General features: G+C 42.3%; 1 protein-coding gene across 1 annotated transcript; it reads left to right on the forward strand.

Moving 5' to 3' along the window:
• The first annotated feature begins 8,254 nt into the window (after positions 1–8,254).
• Positions 8,255–18,684, forward strand: LOC123765070 (homeobox protein EMX1). Its single transcript, XM_069333507.1, is given in 4 exon segments — positions 8,255–8,959; positions 8,961–9,105; positions 9,513–9,682; positions 17,184–18,684. Coding segments are annotated over 4 exon segments (981 nt in total). The 5' UTR covers positions 8,255–8,470; the 3' UTR covers positions 17,361–18,684.
• Positions 18,685–19,149: the final 465 nt, after the last annotated feature.

The raw sequence follows: 19,149 nt of genomic DNA on the forward strand, positions 1-19,149 counted from the left end.
CCAAAGCTGATTACTTATGCGAGTCTGACATACTCATTACATCCATAATTTTTAATGGCTTTCTTGATGAGTTTCTTGAGCAGGGACACCACAATGGCACTATAATAATCCTGAAATTCACCCCCAGTCCCCTTGCGCGGCTCGAGGGGAGGGCCCCTAAGACCGATGGCAAGTAAAGGCGATTCTCCCGTGGTGAGATTAGAGGCGTCTCGACCTAAGGGGTGGACCCCGCACGACCCCTCTCTTGACTCCAGCCTGCAAATTGGTCCCATGTGGCTTATAAAGCTAAAAGCTCCCGGTACCATTCATCTCGGCAATTTGATTCTCATCTTCTGATTAAAAAAAAAATGCGGCGTTGCGACCTCCAAGAGGTGTAGCGAGGACACGTGAGGTCACGGCAATGAGGAGCTGTATGGGTTGATGGGGGCGTACTGGAGGCACCAGTATCGAGGGGAGGTGTATGTGTGGTAGGGGATGCTTCGTAGAGTGGAATGTATGAGTGATGGGTGAGGATATAAGTGAGGAAAGGTAGGGAAGCTGTGGATAAGACATGTGGGCATCAATGGGTGTAGTGAGGGGCGCGTCAGATGAGGGGAGATTGAAGAGACTTGAACATCAGGTCCAAGACAATGTCTATCCATATTTAATTATCACAGTTCCATATAATCGAGGAGTTTAGCGCATACAGATGACATCAACAGTAAGTAGTTTCCCCTCACAGGTGAAGCTGGGCATGTCGTGGAGCCACATAAAAGGAGGCTAGAGAAATGATGTGTCATGGAATTACCTTAATGTTGCTATTGTCAGCAATGATGTTATACGTTCATGGTCCCCCCGGGGACATCCTCGCCAGCCTTCACTTGCCGCAACAGATTCTGTTTGCTCTTCACATCAGATATCGATGGTATCTTAAGGAAAGGTTTCTTGGCTGTGGTTCTTGACAAGTGGACAAGGGGGAAGGGGGTGTCTATGGCAGTAGTTGTCGACGGTGGTAACTGAGAATGATCCTTGACAGTTGTAATTGGAAGAGGTCATTGGTAGTGGTACTTTCACAGTATTATCAAGACAGTGGCCCTTGACGGTGTTTTTTTGACAGCAGTTCTTGACTATAGTCCTTGACAGTGGTTAACAGATTTCTTAGAAAGTGGTTTCAAGGCAGTGACCCTTTGCAGTGAATCCTTGCCGTTTAGAATACATTAATTGGTTTCATTATTTGTCACGGAGGTCCAACGCACCAGGAAGGGAGGACAGGAGGGGCGGGGGAGCACGTGTTGACTCCTGGCGGGACGGATTGGGAGAGGCTGGGATGGGACCAGCGGAATCCCATGAGGCTGTAGGGAAGGGCTGGGAAGCCAGGAGGGAGGGAGGGAGGGAGGGAGGGAGGGAGGGAGGGTCCAAGGGGAAGGAAGAGAGGCTGCAGAAACTGATTGTCAGCTGTTAAAAAAGCATTAGTTCCGCTGCGTCCGGCGAAGAAACCCATAATTTTAAAACTATAATAGAATAACCAAACGAAGTACAGAAGTTGCCGGCTGTCATTCTAACAACACTCTGACTGTAAATTGAGCGTTTAAAAGACCGTGAGATAAAGTCCGGAGAGACGGACGCATCTTAGTCCATCTGTAGCAAGATACGTCAAGCACAGTGACCCCATGTTCACAGCGTACCGTGTAATTCTACCCCATAAGGTGTTATTTAAGCAGAGAAAAGTATTTAATGTGCGTATTTTCCTGGCCAACTTATCCTACTGAGGCTTCAGGTTGAGAGAGAATGACGAACCATGGTAGACATAATGTATAATAGCAGCACAAGACTTGACCTCTCAAACGTAAATCTGGTTTACGCTTAACCCCCATGCTAGTTATTATCGCTTACTTATCATAACCTTAGTAGATGCGACGATCACCTAGGGACCTCCTCCGACGGGTCACATCAGCAGGTCCCTAAGCTTGCACTCCTCTCCTCCAAAGAGTGGATATCCACCCCGAACGCTCCGGTGGCTGTGACCTCCACCTCCCTCTGCGTGTCGTGATCCCTGAAGACGCGTTATAAATACATACAAATGCCAGAAAGCTGCAGGATGCCATGCACCAACACACCGAAGACTCGACAAAGCCATCGGGATCAGGCTGTCTATACAACTAGATGCTCTATAACGCAGCGAACTCGCTACGGCTTCATCCCTCTATTTACCATACGCCCGAGTATTACCAAAACAAGAGATTGTCAGGGTCATGATCCGTCGAGTCTCCGCTCTTCACGGGCGGAGATTCTCTCGACAATGGGGGAGTAAGTATTATTTTATAGGCTAACAGTACCTCTGGGAGAGTTACTCCATGAATACGGTGTCGCGCCAGTTATCTCTCTCTCTCTCTCTCTCTCTCTCTCTCTCTCTCTCTCTCTCTCTCTCTCTCTCTCTCTCTCTGTCTCTCTCTGTCTCTCTCTGTCTCTCTCTCTCTCTGTCTCTCTCTCTCTCTGTCTCTCTCTGTCTCTCTCTCTCTCTGTCTCTCTCTCTCTCTCTCTCTCTCTCTCTCTCTCTCTCTCTCTTTCTCGCTCTCGTTACGGATATAAAGAAACTGATGCAGATACAGTATAACTAGATTGGTACAAACTGAGAAAGACTAACAGTAGCGAGTCGACTTAACAAGTAATGTTTACTTGAACTTTACTAGTGATGTAATTGACCGACTTTACTAGTGTTGTAATGTCGACAATTACAACACGTAATGACTTTACTTGTGATGTCGTTGCTAAATTAACTACCAGGTCGACAAATTAATATATATATATATATATATATATATATATATATATATATATATATATATATATATATATATATATATATATATATATATATATATATATATATATAAATAGTTCCAAAACTAAGAGAATCTCAAAATAATTCATTAAGGGTAATGTGGCTTAAATAAAATATTCCACAAGAAATACTTAGAGAGGAACAATACTAAAATTGAGTAACATTACAGTGAACTTTCGTCATATCGTTATCTGTTGATATTCTTACCTGGATTATACCTGAAGTGGGTTCTGTGAGGTCCTCTACTCTCCATGTATATTGTTATCAAATTTTCTTTCAATTGAGAAAACTCTTATTATAGATATCTGGGATATTATTACTATTATTTGTATTAATATTTACTTCAATAATCACACGATTTATTTATTAGTATTAATTGTTATTGTTAATAATAATAATATAATAATAAAGTATTATTATTTATTAAAGTAATAATAATGATAATAACGATAATAACATAAATAATATTGTCATTAATAATAATCAAACTACATGATTAGAAGAGTTTTATAGTTCCTGAGTAAATACACCTGCCCTAAGCATGGTCACAAATTTGACCTCTACTAGACAAGCCAAAGACGTTAAGAACATAAGAACATAAGAACAAGGTAACTGCAGAAGGCCTATTGGCCCATACGAGGCAGCTCCTATCTATAACCACCCAATCCCACTCATAAACATATCCAATCCACGCTTGAAACATTAACAAACATTACTGTTATCGGTAATGTTAACAGTAATAATTCGTTAACAGTAACGAACGTTACTGTTAACGGCTACAGAATACTTGACAGTCTGACGATGGTTACACATCACCTGGATGCTGAGATGTACGCCATTGCCTCGATAATTGGGGGGGGGGAGGGGGGTACTTAACCCCCCCCTTAAACTGGGCTTCAGATCCACCGACTTTCTTCGATACAAATCCAGATTACATACAGTTAGTGTGGCGTGCTGTACAACACACTCTCCCTCAGGGGTAAGCACCCTAATACTCTCAAGACTGGGGTCCTGTACAACACACTCTCCCTCAGGGGTAAGCACCCTAATACTCTCAAGACTGGGGTCCTGTACAACACACTCTCCCTCAGGGGTAAGCACCCTAATACTCTCAAGACTGGGGTCCTGTACAACACACTCTCCCTCAGGGGTAAGCACCCTAATACTCTCAAGACTGGGGTCCTGTACAACACACTCTCCCTCAGGGGTAAGCACCCTAATACTCTCAAGACTGGGGTCCTGTACAACACACTCTCCCTCAGGGGTAAGCACCCTAATACTCTCAAGACTGGGGTCCTGTACAACACACTCTCCCTCAGGGGTAAGCACCCTAATACTCTCAAGACTGGGGTCCTGTACAACACACTCTCCCTCAGGGGTAAGCACCCTAATACTTTCAAGACTGGGGTCCTGTACAACACACTCTCCCTCAGGGGTAAGCACCCTAATACTCTCAAGACTGGGGTCCTGTTCAACACACTCTCCCTCAGGGGTAAGCACCCTAATACTCTCAAGACTGGGGTCCTGTACAACACACTCTCCCTCAGGGGTAAGCACCCTAATACTCTCAAGACTGGGGTCCTGTACAACACACTCTCCCTCAGGGGTAAGCACCCTAATACTCTCAAGACTGGGGTCCTGTACAACACACTCTCCCTCAGGGGTAAGCACCCTAATACTCTCAAGACTGGGGTCCTGTACAACACACTCTCCCTCAGGGGTAAGCACCCTAATACTCTCAAGACTGGGGTCCTGTACAACATACTCTCCCTCAGGGGTAAGCACCCTAATACTCTCAAGACTGGGGTCCTGTACAACCCACTCTCCCTCAGGGGTAAGCACCCTAATACTCTCAAGACTGGGGTCCTGTACAACACACTCTCCCTCAGGGGTAAGCACCCTAATACTCCCAAGACTGGGGTCCTGTACAACCCACTCTCCCTCAGGGGTAAGCACCCTAATACTCCCAAGACTGGGGTCCTGTACAACACACTCTCCTTCAGGGGTAACCACCCACCCTAACACTCTCAAGACTGTGGTCCTGTACAACACACTCTCCCTCAGGGGTAAGCACCCTAATACTCCCAAGACTGGGGTCCTGTACAACACACTCTCCCTCAGGGGTAAGCACCCTAATACTCCCAAGACTGGGGTCCTGTACAACACACTCTCCCTCAGGGGTAAGCACCCTAATACTCTCAAGACTGGGGTCCTGTACAACACACTCTCCCTCAGGGGTAAGCACCCTAATACTCTCAAGACTGGGGTCCTGTACAACACACTCTCCCTCAGGGGTAAGCACCCTAATACTCTCAAGACTGGGGTCCTGTACAACACACTCTCCCTCAGGGGTAAGCACCCTAATACTCTCAAGACTGGGGTCCTGTACAACACACTCTCCCTCAGGGGTAAGCACCCTAATACTCTCAAGACTGGGGTCCTGTACAACACACTCTCCCTCAGGGGTAAGCACCCTAATACTCTCAAGACTGGGGTCCTGTACAACATACTCTCCCTCAGGGGTAAGCACCCTAATACTCTCAAGACTGGGGTCCTGTACAACCCACTCTCCCTCAGGGGTAAGCACCCTAATACTCTCAAGACTGGGGTCCTGTACAACACACTCTCCCTCAGGGGTAAGCACCCTAATACTCCCAAGACTGGGGTCCTGTACAACCCACTCTCCCTCAGGGGTAAGCACCCTAATACTCCCAAGACTGGGGTCCTGTACAACACACTCTCCTTCAGGGGTAACCACCCACCCTAACACTCTCAAGACTGTGGTCCTGTACAACACACTCTCCCTCAGGGGTAAGCACCCTAATACTCCCAAGACTGGGGTCCTGTACAACACACTCTCCCTCAGGGGTAAGCACCCTAATACTCCCAAGACTGGGGTCCTGTACAACACACTCTCCCTCAGCGGTAAGCACCCTAATACTCCCAAGACTGGGGTCCTGTACAACCCACTCTCCCTCAGGGGTAAGCACCCTAATACTCCCAAGACTGGGGTCCTGTACAACACACTCTCCCTCAGGGGTAAGCACCCTAATACTCCCAAGACTGGGGTCCTGTACAACCCACTCTCCCTCAGGGGTAAGCACCCTAATACTCACAAGACTGGGGTCCTGTACAACACACTCTCCCTCAGGGGTAAGCACCCTAATACTCTCAAGACTGGGGTCCTGTACAACACACTCTCCCTCAGGGGTAAGCACCCTAATACTCCCAAGACTGGGGTCCTGTACAACACACTCTCCTTCAGGGGTAAGCACCCTAATACTCCCAAGACTGGGGTCCTGTACAACACACTCTCCTTCAGGGGTAACCACCCACCCTAATACTCTCAAGACTGTGGTCCTGTACAACACACTCTCCTTCAGGGGTAACCACCATAATACTCCCAAGACTGTGGTCCTGTACAACACACTCTCCTTCAGGGGTAAGCACCCTAATACTCTCAAGACTGAGGTCCTATATAACCCACTCTCCTTCAGGGATAAGCACCCTAATACTCTCAAGACTGGGGTCCTACACAACCCACTCTTCCTCAGGAAAACATCACCAAATAGTCGCTACAACATGTGTCTGTCCCACACATGTTTCACCTGCTACAATCAGAACAATTCCTAAGCTCCTGTCACGCGAAATCTACACACAATTACAATTGTGAATTGTAACAGTCCTATATTACAAATAATGTGTATTTATTATTTTTATTATTATTATTATTATTATTATTATTATTATTATTATATTGTGTTTTTTGCTATTTAATACTTAATTATAATAATAATGTATTGTTGCTGTCATTCATTTTCTTACATTTATTATTAAATGTTATATACAGGGAACTACAAATCTGGATGGTGGCCATATATAAACGATATGAACCTTGTATAAATGATATAAACCAATTATAAATGATATAAACCAATTATAAATGATATAAACCCGATATAAACGATATGAACCTTGTATAAATGATATAAACCCGATATAAACGATATAAACCTTGTATAAATGATATAAACCAAGTATAAATGATATAAACCCGATATAAACGATATGAAAAATGTATAAACTATGTAAACCATGAATAAATAATATGAACTATGCATAAACGATGCGAATCATATATAAACTACATAGACCATGCATACAATATATAAACTATGAATAAACGACTTGAATAATGAACACAAAATTTCCAGTTAATGATATGATTTAATCATGATATGATTAATAACTTTAACGTAATGATAACATGATACGAATAATGATAACTAACATGATCACAGTAAACAGATATTTAAAGTTTTGCTGTAATCATAACATATTGCGAGTAATGAAAATTTCAACTTTATAAAAGTACGAATGATGTTAACATTAACTGTCCCGTGAAGAGAGGAGGCCATATATATATATATATATATATATATATATATATATATATATATATATATATATATATATATATATATATATATATATATATATATATATCAAATAAATAAAAATATAGGAGTGGTAGGAGAAGAAAATATTAGGTGAGAATCCACAAGGTCCCTCTCTGAATACTCTTTATTCTTTCAATTCTAGAATAAATAGAATACTATTTATTCTTTATTCAGCTGTTCATTTATCGCAAATCGAATTCAGTCAACAAATACAATACAGTGAAAACGCAACATGTATTAGAACTTCTGCCTAACAATAACCCTTATCATAGTTATTTAGGCTTTAGCACACGCTCTTAAGATCTGAAAGAGGCAATAATGTTAACGAGACACATTACTAGATTATTATTACCCGCGATAACAACGTCCCAGTGTATTGGCGTTATTTAGGGAGGGTGGACTTGGATTGATCTAATTCACAAAGCCCCAGCAGGAGCAATGTAGTTTAATCACCGCCCTCCAACAAGTTGCTATTTGTTCTCGGTGAATCATGCAGTGAGAGCTCAATCCGGAGTTGAACATTCATGGTCTACCAAAGTCTGTCTGTGTGTCGCTAGAGCGAGCTGAAGGGGGTTCTCATTCTTGGCACGAGATGGCGCGCAGAGTCAGTGGGCTGGAACTGTTGAGCTCTGAGTGGCATCCGCCTTCAAGTCTCACATTCACTACATCATACAATAATTAAGTTTTTCTCTAAGACCGTTGAACAGAATCTAGTATTATATCGATATTTGATAACATTGTCAAAGGTTTTAGCAGAAGTAGAGCGAAATATATAACAGTGATGGGAGAAATGGGCGAAATAAATAGCTCGTAATTAAAAACATCGGCACCTGAGGGGTTGTAGGCGGAGCCATAGTTTAGCGACGACCAATGAGCGTTCGCCATTAAAAGCAATAACAGAGAATCGGGTGCTAATTGACCAATCATTGACCACGCTGGCTCATAATGGCGATAAGAACAGACAGAACAACGTAAAAGGAGTAGAACAGTTTCAGTATGCCGTATAAGTCCGCATGAACTCCTAGCGTGCTGAGCTCACGGAACTTGTAATCCTGTGACCTCATATCTTGTGACTTTTCTGTGGCGAGGAAGACAAAACAACACTTACTGGTGAGAGTGTGTGCAAGCTGGAAGTGTGTGGGGTGTTATTTAGACTTACTGAGAACACTTTAGTGTCCCCCCAGACTTGATGATGCCACAAGCACCCACGCCCGTGGTGCCAACACGCCCACGACTCGGTTTCTCCATAGAGTCCCTGGTGGGCTGCGGGGATGAGAAACGATCGTCAGCGTCGCCGCCCTCGTCAGGCTACACCAAGCTGCCGGAGTCGCCGCCGCACTACTCGCCCCGCGAGTTCGGTAGCCTCGGCCTGCCCCGCGAGTTTTTTCTCGCCCGAGAGCAACAGCTGCGCGATCAAATACGCGACCAACTCTTGAAAGAACAGCTAATCCGTGTGCACCAGGCCCGGCAGGAACCCCATCACCACCCGCCGTCGCCGCTGACGTCTCCCGTCAGGACGCACTCCCCCATCACCCACCACGACGACGAGAAGAAGGCGTCGTCACCGCTCACCAGCCCAGCGTCTCTGCCACCGCCAAACTTCCTGCCGGGTGCTGGCGTGCCCCTGTCGCCTCAACTCCTGCCCCTCAGCGGCCACACCATGCCCCCACACCTGCCACACGCACCTCATGCCCCATCCTCTCCTGACGCAAGGCCAGGTTCCGCAGCTCGGGACGCCGCTGCCTCCGTGCCCGCGAGACTACCCGCTCTACCCGTGGCTGCTCTCCCGCCACGGCAGGATCTTCCCTCCTGGCTTCCCTGGCGGTAAGTGTCACTCACCACTTGACAAGCAGTGACAGGGAGAGTTGAGAGTGTCTACCTCGCTCTGCCTGTCACGTCAGTCCCCACAATCACGCGGTCATGCACCTCCGATATGTATATATATATATAATTTACTTCGGCTGTGTAAAATAATATATATGTTAAATGTTATATATCGTTGATTGTGAACACCTGCAATGGTGAATTATTATTTGTAGTGAGTAGGGTAGGTCACTTATATATTTAAATAAAATATATGAATATTTATAGGAAAATACTTCAGTCTCCCCGGCTTGGTGCCTTCTGAGAATTACTTATAGGAAATCAGACATTACTAGAGTTTCGACTTAGGCAATTAGCTACCTCAGCCTGTCATTCGTGGGTTGTTGACGAGTGTGTGCGTTCCACAGGCCACGATTTCCCCACGTTCCTGCTGCCCTTCCGCAAGCCCAAGAGGATCCGGACGGCGTTCAGCCCGAGTCAGCTGCTGAAGCTGGAGCAAGCCTTCGAGAAGAACCAGTACGTGGTGGGCGCCGAGAGGAAGCAGCTGGCGCAGTCCCTCAACCTCTCAGAAACACAGGTAAATGTCACGACTTGCAGCAGTTGATGTAGTCTCTCAGAGAGAGAGAGAGAGAGGTAAATGTCACGACTTGCAGCAGTTGATGTAGTCTCTCAGAGAGAGAGAGGTAAATGTCACGACTTGCAGCAGTTGATGTAGTCTCTCAGAGAGAGAGAGAGAGAGGTAAATGTCACGACTTGCAGCAGTTGATGTAGTCTCTCAGAGAGAGAGAGAGAGAGGTAAATGTCACGACTTGCAGCAGTTGATGTAGTCTCTCAGAGAGAGAGAGAGAGAGGTAAATGTCACGACTTGCAGCAGTTGATGTAGTCTCTCAGAGAGAGAGAGAGAGAGGTAAATGTCACGACTTGCAGCAGTTGATGTAGTCTCTCAGAGAGAGAGAGAGAGAGGTAAATGTCACGACTTGCAGCAGTTGATGTAGTCTCTCAGTCTCTCAGAGAGAGAGAGAGGTAAATGTCACGACTTCCATCAGCTGGCACAGTCCGCTCCGGAGCTCATAATTAGACGTGTTTTTTCTTGAAAGACAGTTTAGTGTTTATCTTTGTATGCAATTGTCATTGGAATTTTTGTGTTAATTATCGCAATGGAGTTAAGTGTTGTAGTCGACGCCACACCCTACACTGAGAGCTGTGGCGGGGGGCACACACCCGTAGACTGGGAGCCTTGGCGCCACACCGTAGTACACTAAAATCTTGGGCGCCACGGTCCTACAATGGAAGCGTACGCTGCTAGCCGGCTAATTTGTGACGAAAGCTTGACTCATCATCTACCTGTACATACCCCCCCCCCCACCGCCCACGCCCATCCTAACCTACGCCCATGATCTGCTTAAAGCCACGCCCACACCCCACTCAAACCCACGGCCACCTCCCTTTCCCCCAGCTCTTTTAAGGGGTCCTCCCCCTATACTAGTTCTTCTCAACGTCTCATCAGGTTCCCCCCCCCCCCCCTCACTTAACACAGAGGGGACACTACTAGTTAGAAACTACCTTGGCGACACTTTTTGATCAGTAATGTGGGGGGAAAATGTGTGTATATATATATATATATATATATATATATATATATATATATATATATATATATATATATATATATATATATATATATATATATATATATATATATTCCTTCTGAAGATGGAATCCTCCTTCTCAAGATCCTTCTGAAGATGGAATCCTCCTTCTCAAGATCCTTCTGAAGATGTATTATTATATACAAAAGTACCTGAAAGTACTTAAGGAAATTCCTGTTTCAATTCTTCCTTTGTAGTCGACACTCACATTTTTCATCACGTGTTAATTTTTATGATTTACACATACACACACAGATATATATATATATATATATATATATATATATATATATATATATATATATATATATATATATATATATATATATATATATATATATATATATAAAATAGTGTTGTAAATTTTGCTTAGGTCACATTCTATATATCTTAAGGTTAGCATTTCAAATTCAAACTTCACCCCAGCTCATTTAACCACCCACTCCACCCCCCCCCCCACTTCCTCAACCACCAAAATTATCTCTCCCAAAACCGGCTGACTCAGTGACACGCTTCCCACTCGACCAGAACGCCGGTGCATTGTGGTCAAATCGCAGGAGGTGGAAAATGGGAATAATTCCCACTCTTACTCGCTATTAAAATCAAGCACCCTGCATCACCCAGCTATTTCGTCCGAGGTTAGTGAGGCATGTCCCATACGCTCTCTCTCTCTCTCTCTCTCTCTCTCTCTCTCTCTCTCTCTCTCTCTCTCTCTCTCTCTCTCTCTCTCTCTCTCTCTCTCTCTCTCTCTCTCTCTCTCTCTCTCTCTCGCTTGCTTGACCTGCAGGGAGAGAAGTGTATGGTGTTGTTATTGGATGTGTTGACAAGTGTTATGGACTCTATGGATGTGTTGACAGGTGTCACGGTCTCTGTGGATGTGTTGGCAGGTGTCATGGGCTCTATGGATGTGTTGACAGGTGTCATGGACTCTATGGATGTGTTGACAGGTGTCACGGTCTCTGTGGATGTGTTGGCAGGTGCCATGGACTCTATGGATGTGTTGGCAGGTGTCATGGACTCTATGGATGTATTGACAGGTGTCACGGTCTCTGTGGATGTGTTGGCAAGGTGCCATGGACTCTATGGATGTGTTGGCAGGTGTCATGGTACTCTATGGATGTGTTGGACAGGTGTCATGGACTCTATGGATGTATTGACAGGTGTCATGGACTCTTATGTATTTATTGTGGGTCGCATGGCTTATTGTCATGGAGGTGCTGTGGTGTGTTACTGGTCTTCTTGGAGGTGCTGTGGTCTGTTACCGGTCTTCTTGGAGGTGCTGTGGTCTGTTATTGGTCTTCTTGGAGGTGCTGTGGTGTGTTATTGGTCTTCTTGGAGGTGCTGTGATCTGTTACCAGTCTTCTTAGAGGTGCTGTGGTCTGTTACTGGTCTTCTTGGAGGTGCTGTGGTCTGTTACTGTCTTCTTGGAGGTGCTGTGGTCTGTTACTGTCTTCTTGGAGGTGCTCAGGATCTAGCATTATTGAAAGCAATATCGGGGGCTGCTCACCAAGTTGTGCTTGTGAAGATTGAGCTGTGGCTCTTGGGCCCCGCTTCTCAATCCTTAATTGACTAGTACAGGCTCCAGAGTCTGCTGCGCTGTGATTTATTGTTATTGTGGCGGCGCTGTGGTTCATGGTGCGTTCTTCCATCATTCCGTAGTGTGTTGTTCTATAATTAATACATATACTTTCGTAATATTTGCATCATTAAAGATCTTATTTTTTAAGTGATTTTATTACATTTATTAAATGTTGAAGTATTGGCTATTGTTATTTTCACTTATAGAACTATGAAAGTTCTTAACGCGTTAATCTACGTGTTAACATATTATCTAAATATATGTTAACCTTAATAAAAAAAATTATTTAAATCTAAATCTAAAAATTTAATCTAAAATTTAAATTAATTTAAAAATTAAATTTAAATTTATTAAATTTAATCTAAAAATCATTAGATAAAATTCAATAATACATACTTTAAATTGCGCCGCTCCAGATCCATCGTTCAAGCAGTCTGTTTGAACTTGAAAAGAATTTTACAAATACCACAGAACAATAATACGTTGCTCTATATACCGTTGGTGTTCTATATTCTCTCTATATGCTCTATATTCGCGTTGCCAGGATATGCTAGATTTATCCATATGGATAAATGGGCAAAATGTTTGTTTCACCTTGATGCCCCTGTTACCTAGCAGTAAATAGATACCTGCGAGTGTTAGTCAGCTGCTACGGGCTGCTTCCTGGGGGTGGAGGCCTGGTCGAGGACCGGGCCGCGGGGACATTAAAGCCCCGAAATCATCTCTAGATAACGTCTAGATGGTGTTAGAAGTTGACTTGGAGTCATTATGTGAAGTTTATATTAATCACCGGTAAAAAAAATATGATAAAATGCTTCATTAACTTAATAATAATAATAATATTAACAATAATAATAATTGTAACATTATATAGATGATTATATTTTATATCGAAGAAATTAACACGTGGTGAGCAATGTGATAATGTCAGACCAAGAAGGGAGGATTAAGACAGGAAATTCCTTAAGTACTTGCGCATTTAATGATACATCTTCAGAAGGATGAAGACGTATTAGTTGAAGGAATCTCCTGTCTTAATCCTCCCTTCTTGGTCTGACATTATATATATATATATATATATATATATATATATATATATATATATATATATATATATATATATATATATATATATATATATATATATATAATCACAATAAACAAATGTATTAAAAGACTTCAAAGAAGCTCACGAAGACGGGGGGAAAGGGCCACAGGCGAGAACTTACCATACGACCCAAGTTCCTATTCCAGTACCATGAGAGTTCCGACACTATCGTTGACTAGTGATCGAGCGACACATTTTTTTCTATTCGGCTTCGTTCAACGTCTTAGCTTGTTCCTTCTGTCTTGGCTCGCTCGTCTAATTATCCGTCTGTCTGTCTATCCTCTCTTTCATCATTCTCCCTATTCATCAGTTATTCATTCCTCTACTTGTATCATCACTTCTTCCCGTTCATGTTCTCTGTTCAGCAATGTTAGGGAAGGTTACAGTAGGGGAGGGGAAATAGGGGGGGGGGTGATAGTAGAATAGGAGCCACAGTAGGCTTGAAGAGGGGGGATGTGGGGTTACAATAGGGAAGGAGAGAAGAGAGAGAGAGAAGAGGAGGAGAGAGACAGTGACGCTGAGAGAACACATTAGGGGGGGGGGGGGGTTCGGTCTTGGAAAGAAGGCAACAATGAAGCTTATTTAATGTGATGCAGTTAGGTCCTTATGGCTCTTAACTTCATGTGCTCGTGTGGGGGCAGATGTTCTTGTTAATGTATCGGTTAGTAATATATGTATAGTATAGTTATATATACTATATATATATATATATATATATATATATATATATATATATATATATATATATATATATGTCGTACCTAATAGCCAGAACGCACTTCTCAGCCTACTATTCAAGGCCCGATTTGCCTAATAAGCCAAGTTTTCATGAATTAATGTTTTTTCGTCTACCTAACCTACCTAACCTAACCTAACCTAGCTTTTTTTGGCTACCTATCCTAACCTTACCTATAAATATAGGTTAGGTTAGGTTAGGTAGGGTTGGTTAGGTTCGGTCATATATCTACGTTAATTTTAACTCCAATAAAAAAAAATTGACCTCATACATAGAGAAAAGGGTTGCTTTATCATTTCATATGAAAAAAAATTATAGTAAATATATTAATTCAGGAAAACTTGGCTTATTAGGCAAATCGGGCCTTGAATAGTAGGCTGAGAAGTGAGTTCTGGCTACTAGGTACGACATATATATATATATATATATATATATATATATATATATATATATATATATATATATATATATATATATATATATATATATAATATTACTGTACCTTTATACTTTAATTAAATATTAATATGGTTGTATATTTATATTATTTTATATTATAATTATGTTCTTTAATATTGTTTTGGCATTCTTTATTATTATTATTATATGGATTCTTTAAAATTGCTCTTCACTATTTACTAAGAACACCCACACCATCTTCTTCTTCCTCCGACCTTACCACTTCCATTTCTTTCTTTATTATGCTCCCAATACCCATCCTGTGATCGGTAGTGGAAAGGGCCATACCCACATCTCCCCTACACACCTGGTTCCACACCTTCCTGCCCTTCCACACCTCCTTCCTTCCATACCTACGCCCTTCTAACCAAACCTCCTCCCTCCACTACCTATAATAATAATAATAACAATAATAATAATTATAATTTATTTACACGAAGGGACAATATGGGCTGGTGAGGTTACATAGAATTGGTATTTTTACATTCATGCAAAGCCACTAACACGCACAGTGTTTCGTGCGTGGTCGTACCAACGACCACGCTTAATGCCGTGCAATTTTTTTGGGTAAATAATTCACTGTAAACTTAATAAACTAACCCAATTATGAATGCATTAAACAGACATTTATGAATAAAATGTTTGAACTTGAGTTTAAAACTGACTTATTCGGTGATGGCAGCTGGTTACGGAGCGGAGTGCCAACGGTGCCAGATGGAAGGAGGGAGAGAGAGAGAGAGAGAGAGAGAGAGAGAGAGAGAGAGAGAGAGAGAGAGAGAGGGAGGGAGGGAGGGAGGAAGAGAAGGAGAGAGGGAGGGAGAGCACCTTGTGATGCTGGCGTATACTGGAGGAACAAAGTCATGCTTTCCTGAGTAATGTCTACAACCCGAGAAAGTACAACTTGTCACCTTCATCACTACTCTTCAGACAAACTGAACGTTTCCTAACCTCACTGTCCTAACCTGTGTTATCCTTTCCTAACCTAAAATTTTTTTTTTTTCTCTCTCTCTCTCTCTCTCTCTCTCTCTCTCTCTCTCTCTCTCTCTCTCTCTCTCTCTCTCTCTCTCTCTCTCTCTCTCTCTCTCTCTCTATATATATATATATAATATATATATATATATATATATATATATATATATATATATATATATATATATATATATATATATATATATAAAAAGTTGTGAGGGTACCACCTCTGGTGCATATATATATATATATATATATATATATATATATATATATATATATATATATATATATATATATATATATATATATATATATGGGCACGAGATGTTTGTTGACAACAAGTTATGATTGACGTCACTATTGACTCCAACTACAAGTTTTGGATGCTTCTGCTTTTCTCATGAGACACAGGATGAACACGGGGGGGGGGGGATATAATCCCATGATGTAAATTAAAACATAAACAAACCCATAAAAAAGGCAAACTGATTACAATAAAGCAAATTGGAACTATTTAGATTCATGAGGAATATAGGAGATCCTCGGCTCAGTGGAACAATGGAGCCAAGCAGCAGTGTCATCGAGTTGAATACTTTTGGAGAGTTTTAAAGAATAAGTTCAAACGGTACTTTAGGGAATATGCTTCGATGAGGTCCTGCCTCATACGGGAAACTGTCTCATACGGAAACCTGTCTCATACGGGAACCTGTCTCATACGGGAACCTGTCTCATACGGAAACCTGTCTCATACGGGAACCTGTCTCATACGGGAACCTGTCTCATACGGGAACCTGTCTCATACGGGAACCTGTCTCATACGGGAACCTGTCTCATACGGGAACCTGTCTCAAACGGGAACCTGCCTTTCGGGAGGTCCTGCCTCGCATGTGCCAATAGGCCTACTGCAATGTTTCTGTCAATTTTCTAGCCACAAAAGTGGCTATTCACCACAGCGATAACCAGTTGACATTTTAGTTTATTCTACATAGACGGGGTTCAAGATCACTGTCACACAAGATCGAACGCAAGTTCGATCCCGCTGCATAACTTCAGTAGTATCGCATGGATATATTAAGCTCTTGTGATATCTTTATGTTAGTATGAGTCATTGTACTATATGATGTTCAGGAGAATGTAGATTTCTCTTTCACATTTGATTCTCGAGTTTTTGAAAAGTTATCAGATACATCTAAAACACAGACATATCCTGGCCAGTGAAACGTTGCATTACCATTTTATAGCTCTATAGGATACAGGGACTTGCGGTCCTGCTCTCTCTTATATCCTCTCAAAATTATATAATTATGTTCAGTGAGCTTTCGTATAAATAATTTGACGCGTGCAAGTGATTTGCGGGAGAGCTAGTGATACCTTATAATAATAATAATAATAATAATAATAATAATAATAGTATTTTATTCAGTTAAAGTACATACATATATGCAGGATCTAATAACCACTTATTTTATGGCTTGGTTTCCTTCAGATTTTCCATTCCCAATTTTATGTCCGTGAATGTTAGTAGAGTTCCGAAATGAACTCGAATCCTAACCGTATTTTCTCTCTCTTCTGCAGGTCAAAGTTTGGTTTCAGAACCGAAGAACAAAGCACAAACGGCAGCAGCAAGAAGACGAAGGCGGCGAGGGAGGAGAGAGAAAGGCCGAAGAGAAGCAGGGTGAGGAGGAGGGACTCGTACTCGAGCATGAGGAAGAGGAAGAACTCGACGTGGAAAATGAGGCGGAAACTCAGTAGTTCTGGTTCCTGCTGCTCCCCAAACACAGTCTTCCTCGTCTCTGCTCTTCAGCACTCGCATGTAGGGGGGTTCTGCCATTCCAAGAGGCGCAGTACATCTCGGTGATCTTCTGTCCTTGCCTGTCTCCAGCCTCTTCACCTCCCTGTCCATCCCTGTCTGCAGCCTCATCTTCCAGTCCTCCCCTGCCAGTCACAATCCTCGTCCTCCTCCTTCCCTCGCCTCTATTCCCTGCCAGTCAACCTCTACTTCAAGCAGAAACACTCCCACGTCCTGGCCTCCAGGACCACCGTCACCTGCAGCTCATGTCACCGCCCCGTTTTCCGAATGTCTCCAAAGAAGTTGGTCAGGAAATAATACTCCAGCGCTCCTCGCCGTCCCTGAGCCAGTCTCCTCAGTGTGAATACGTAGGGTCTGATATCCTTCCAGCCATTCCCCTGGTATAGCCCGACATGCAATATATATATATATATCCTGAGTGATGCTGATATTAATAGCGTATATCCCAAATGTTCCATCGGTCGGTCATCGATCAAACTTCAGCATTTGATCACTGGATGTAGTTTACTGTGCTATAGTTCAGTATCGGTGAATTCACTTCTATGGCGAAAATATTCATCTAAAAATGTTAAAAAAAGGAATCCAAAGTCCAATAATTTATTTAAGTATATAAATAGTATATATATATATATATATATATTTTTCTTTCTTGGGATGTGTACAAAGCTTCCATTTGTCCCTCAATGTTACGTGGATGATATTCATCTGTTATTTACTCTCGTTGTCTATACAACACGCAATTGGAATCTTTCTTGGACGTTAAACAAAGATAACAAGGTTACTGTAGTGTAGTGTTTTACATATACTGTTGTGTTCACTTGATTCTCACCGTCAACTGTTTATTGTTCTTGAAGTTGTTTTCATTGTTTATTGTGTGTTTTTTCTACTTTTTTGGTCTTCGCTTCCCTATGAAGGTCATCCCCTTGGCTTTTTCTGCCCCCATGAAGGGCCATCCCCGCACCCTCTGGCTTTAGCCCCATGAAGGCCCTCTTACCCCCCCTGGCCTCAGCACCAGCCCCATGAAAAGCCCTCCCTCCCCCACCCCCTCCAGGCCTCAGTCCCATGAAGGTCTGCCCAAAGTTCCTATGTGTGCCATAATTTGTACATGTTTGTAAATAATGCAGAATAATTTATATGTAAATATTGTATGTATGAGATTTATTTGTTGTATATAGTGTGAGTGAATTCTTCGTGCCAGTACCAGGGAGATAAAGCTAACGTGGAGTAATTTCCAATTTATGCTTTACAATAAACTGTTTGTCTCCAGGATGTTTGTTATTATGTAATCCTAAACATTTACTCAGCAAACATTTGCAAAAAGTTATTGATAAACCGTTCAAACATTAAACATATACGTATTATAAATAATCCGGCCAAGACAATGGAAATATATAAAAAGTAAGTTAAAAATGAATATGTGTGTGTGTATATATATATATATATATATATATATATATATATATATATATATATATATATATGTGTGTGTATATATATAAATATGCCGTGATATAGTGGTTGACGGAAATGGTCCTAACCAGAAGGTGTTTCACACTCTCCCCAACGAAATAATACACGACCGTCAGCCTTCCGCATCATTCGTGATGAGGGAGCTGTCAGATAAAGAGAAATAGGAAAGCAGTTAGCGGCACTTTGTAAGTGTGGGCCCTGTAGGTGTGAGTGGTTGCGTTCCCATCACGGCAGGTGTGGCTCTGTAGGTGTGAGTGATTG

The sequence above is a fragment of the Procambarus clarkii genome, chromosome 29, assembly GCF_040958095.1.
Source record: "Procambarus clarkii isolate CNS0578487 chromosome 29, FALCON_Pclarkii_2.0, whole genome shotgun sequence".
Lineage (NCBI taxonomy): Eukaryota > Metazoa > Arthropoda > Malacostraca > Decapoda > Cambaridae > Procambarus > Procambarus clarkii.